This window comes from Sinocyclocheilus rhinocerous, unplaced genomic scaffold, assembly GCF_001515625.1.
Source record: "Sinocyclocheilus rhinocerous isolate Xijiao unplaced genomic scaffold, SAMN03320098_v1.1 scaffold632, whole genome shotgun sequence".
Classification (NCBI taxonomy): Eukaryota; Metazoa; Chordata; class Actinopteri; order Cypriniformes; family Cyprinidae; genus Sinocyclocheilus; species Sinocyclocheilus rhinocerous.
This window is the reverse complement of record NW_015639247.1, coordinates 796256-799915: the sequence shown is the minus strand read 5'-3', so window position 1 is coordinate 799915 and position 3660 is coordinate 796256. Positions and strand designations below refer to the sequence as shown.

The 3660-nt window shown below is 41.0% G+C and overlaps 1 protein-coding gene across 1 annotated transcript; it reads right to left on the bottom strand.

The window, feature by feature from the left end:
• Positions 1–857: 857 nt before the first annotated feature.
• Positions 858–3241, bottom strand: LOC107751101 (uncharacterized). The gene is made up of 3 exons (XM_016566703.1): positions 2611–3241; positions 2122–2404; positions 858–2025 (listed from the first exon to the last, which is right to left on the bottom strand). Exons 1-3 carry the CDS (start codon positions 2868–2870, stop codon positions 1357–1359), a joined length of 1212 nt encoding a protein of 403 aa, XP_016422189.1. The 5' UTR covers positions 2871–3241; the 3' UTR covers positions 858–1356.
• Positions 3242–3660: the final 419 nt, after the last annotated feature.

Below are 3660 nucleotides of genomic sequence, written 5' to 3'. Positions count from 1 at the left end.
ATTTGCAATGCTGTAGCCGTATTTTCTGTAAATATTAACAATAACGATTTGTCTCTTTTTTTTTCAGATGCATGAAGCTAAAAGTGCAACGATCTGCCGGTCTCCACCTGCGCTGTCAATCAACCCCGCTGTCACCATGGTGATCTGCAGACTCTGTCGCCATGACGATCTGCAGACTCTGTCGCCATGGCGATCTGCAGACTCTGTCACCAGGATGATCTGCAGACTCTGTCGCCATGGCGATCTGCAGACTCCAGTGAAGGTCTGCAGCAGGTGTGGAGCGGCTCCTGCACAAACACACAGCGAGGGAGAGATGGGGAATTGCTGTGAGTGAGTCAGTGGAGACTGCAGCTGTAACAACAGCGGCTGATGTACAGTTTCACATGCACACATATAGGACCTGCCCTTCCTTCCTGTCAGCTATACACTCAAACACCTACAGCATACAGTACTTACAGTACAGAACATGCACTAATGCACATTCATCCACATCCATACAACAGAACAGCACGCTCAAACATGAAGACTTCTGCTCTTATGGAGCTCTCAGTAGTTGTTCATTGAAGAATGAACTTCTCAGATGTTTCTCTATCTACACTAATGAGTCACTAGTTCATCCAGTAAGAGTTTGGAGCTGTAAAACGAGTGTGGAGCGGCTCAGATCATTTGATGAGAAGCGTGCGAGTTCATATTGAGATGAGTTTGCACATCTGAGCCCAGTTGGAGAAAATGCTGAGATCTCTTCTGAAACTGACAGTCTCATAGCTATCAACCCATATGCAAAGAAAATGTACTTCCTTGTGTATTAACGATCAATGCATTAAATTGTTTAACTTATTTTACAGTTTTTTCCAATTGCTAACACACAATTTTTCAAACTAGTCTGGTTTTATCAAAAAACTTAACACAATTCACAAAACCACACACCCAAACTGCAAAATACCTCATATATCCTGCAAAATGAAGCACTGCAACCGAAACTACACATAGCATTATCAAAAGCAAACTTTTGCATGAAATGGCACACACTTCATTCATATTACCAGATTTTTGCCTAACCAACTACACACTGTTGGGCATAATGAAAAGCACCCCCATCTTTAGTATGCTTTGCCATAATACTAAAATATGTATCAGATTGTTCACATGCACAGAAATATTTGCAGATACACACACACATGCTGTTGCAACATTTATTTATTTGTTTTCACTACAGTAAACAAGTCAGTGCAACATATGCACAGCAGATATATTTACATGGGACTGAACAAAAATATTCTTACAAAAAACAGTAAACTGAAAAAGAAAATTTCAGAAAAAATATATTACAGTAAAACAAAGAGGCAAGAAAAATAATTAGGCAGCATCTTGCCGCACAGCCGGGTCTGGCCACAACGCCTCGTCAACATCACAGGCAATATCTTCCCTTGCCAGACATCGAGGGAAGAAGCGCCTTGAGTGCCTTATCCATCCCTGAATTGCACCCACATCAATCTCATCACATGCCTCTTCCATGGCCTGCACAAGAGGCATGCGCACAAAGGGCTGCCGGTCGTATACCTTCCACCGCCATGCCGAAAAGAACTCTTCTATGGGGTTCAGAAATGGTGAGTATGGTGGGAGGTATTGCACAAGAAATGTTGGGTGGTCAGCAAACCAGTTTTGGACTGGGGCTGCACGATGAAAGCTCACGTTGTCCCATACTACAACGTACCGGTTTCTTTGATGGTCTGCATCATTCATACGCTCTGGTGGTATGAGAATGTTTTGAAGTCTGTCCAGAAATGTGAGAATATGGGCTGTGTTGTATGGTCCAAGGTTGGCATGACGGTGGAGGACACCATGCATACTGGAGATGGCAGCGCACAGTGTGATGTTCCCACCACGTTGGCCAGGAACATCTATAATGGCTCTGTGGCCAATGACGTTTCTCCCCCTTCTTCTGGTCTTTGCTAGGTTGAACCCAGCCTCATCTATAAAGATGAACTCATGTGGGATTGCATGAGCATCCATTTCCAGTACTCCCTGAAAACAAAGAACAAAAATCAGTCAATATGGTGTTATCCAGTACACTGGGAAACAATGTTGCGTGTAGTGTACTGCAGTCAATATAGTACTTACATCCACATATGCTCGTCTGAACTCTTTGTTTCTTTGAGAGTTTCTCTCAAATGGCACCTTATAAAGTTGTTTCATTCTGATTTGGTTTCGCTTGAGAATGCGAGCCAATGTGGACAGACTGACTCGTTGAATGTTGTTGAATAAGGTGTTGTCTTGGATGATGTGGCTTTGAATTTCTCGTAATCTGATTTCATTATTTTCCAAAACCAAGTTTACAATGGCAGCTTCCTGTACCCCGGTGAACATTTGGCCCCTTCCTCCACCATGGTGTCGTCTCTCAGTCCTTCAGAAAAAATAAAATAAAAATATATATAGGGCTTGGACAATGCAGCCTAAATATTTTCCCCCACAGTAGAGTACATTGTACAGGAAACTTGTACAGTTCATGAATGGCTGATGTCATACACTATGTAAACAGGTGTCACCCAACAGATACACTATGACATGGGGTATACTACATGTGTACTACATGAAATTTTGGTTACATACCTGTTCTCCAGTCTAAAGGTCCGGATGACAGAGGCGACAGTAAAACGGCTCAAGTTTGGCTGCACTCGCTGTCCAGCCTCACGCATTGTCAGCCCATGGTTGATGACATGATCTACTAAGGTTGCTCTGATTTCATTTGAAAGTGTTTGTCTTCTTTGGCCATGAACTCCTCTACCTGCTCTACCCCTACCTCTCACTCTTCCTCCCCCTCTTATTCTCAACCTCCCTCTTCCTCTTCCTCTCTCTGCAATGTCTTCCATTGTGGTTGTAAAAAAAAGGTTCTCACCTGTGGTCTTTTCACAGTGCTTACATCCTGATTGAAGTGTTAACAATTAACCATTGAGGTGTTTGGCCAGGTGGCACATGTAATTGGCCAATTAGCTCATGTAGTGTCATTTTGAATGGCAGTGTTTTGAAATGGCAAACATGTGACTTTATGTCAGATTGTTGTGTCTTATGCAGAGAACTGTGTTCAGTGCATTTAAAAAGTGCCATTTTGAAATGCAAAATGTGTGTAAAGCAGAAAATGTGTTTAGACTTTTGGAGACTTGAGAAGAAGTTTTGCTCTCTGTGTGTCAGTTTAAATAATTGTGCTGTGCATGTCATTTTAGTGTGTTAGCAATTGGAAAAAACTGTAAATATAAATAATATATAGTGTAAATATATAGTTTATTTTTATGTGCAATATTTATTTATTTATTTATTCATTTGTTTATTTGTTTGTTTCTTTGTTTATCACTCAGAGTGTCATTTTCCATCTAATATGTTGCCATGACTTTAACAAGATACCCAGTTGTCCAATTAAACAGTCTTTTGTTCTTATATGCCTTCACACATATTTTCACAAAGTGACATAAAAGTTTGTAAATACTGTATGTGTTCATCTTTATGCAAACCCATTTATATATATATATATATATATATATATACTAGTGATGTCAAACGATTAATCGCGATTAATTGTGTGTGTGTGTCACTGTGTTTGAACAGATCTGGGTATCTGGCGCCCGTCTTCTGTCGCAGACACACACAAGAGCATCAAACGCTCTG

Coding starts and splice junctions, on each gene's coding strand:
- LOC107751101 (XM_016566703.1), bottom strand. CDS start 2,870: ATGGAAGACATTGCAGAGAGAGGAAGAGGAAGAGGGAGGTTGAGAATA. Junction 2,405..2,610: donor ACCTTTAGACTGGAGAACAG/GTATGTAACCAA, acceptor TTTTTTCTGAAG/GACTGAGAGACGACACCATG. Junction 2,026..2,121: donor TCAGACGAGCATATGTGGAT/GTAAGTACTATA, acceptor CTTTGTTTTCAG/GGAGTACTGGAAATGGATGC.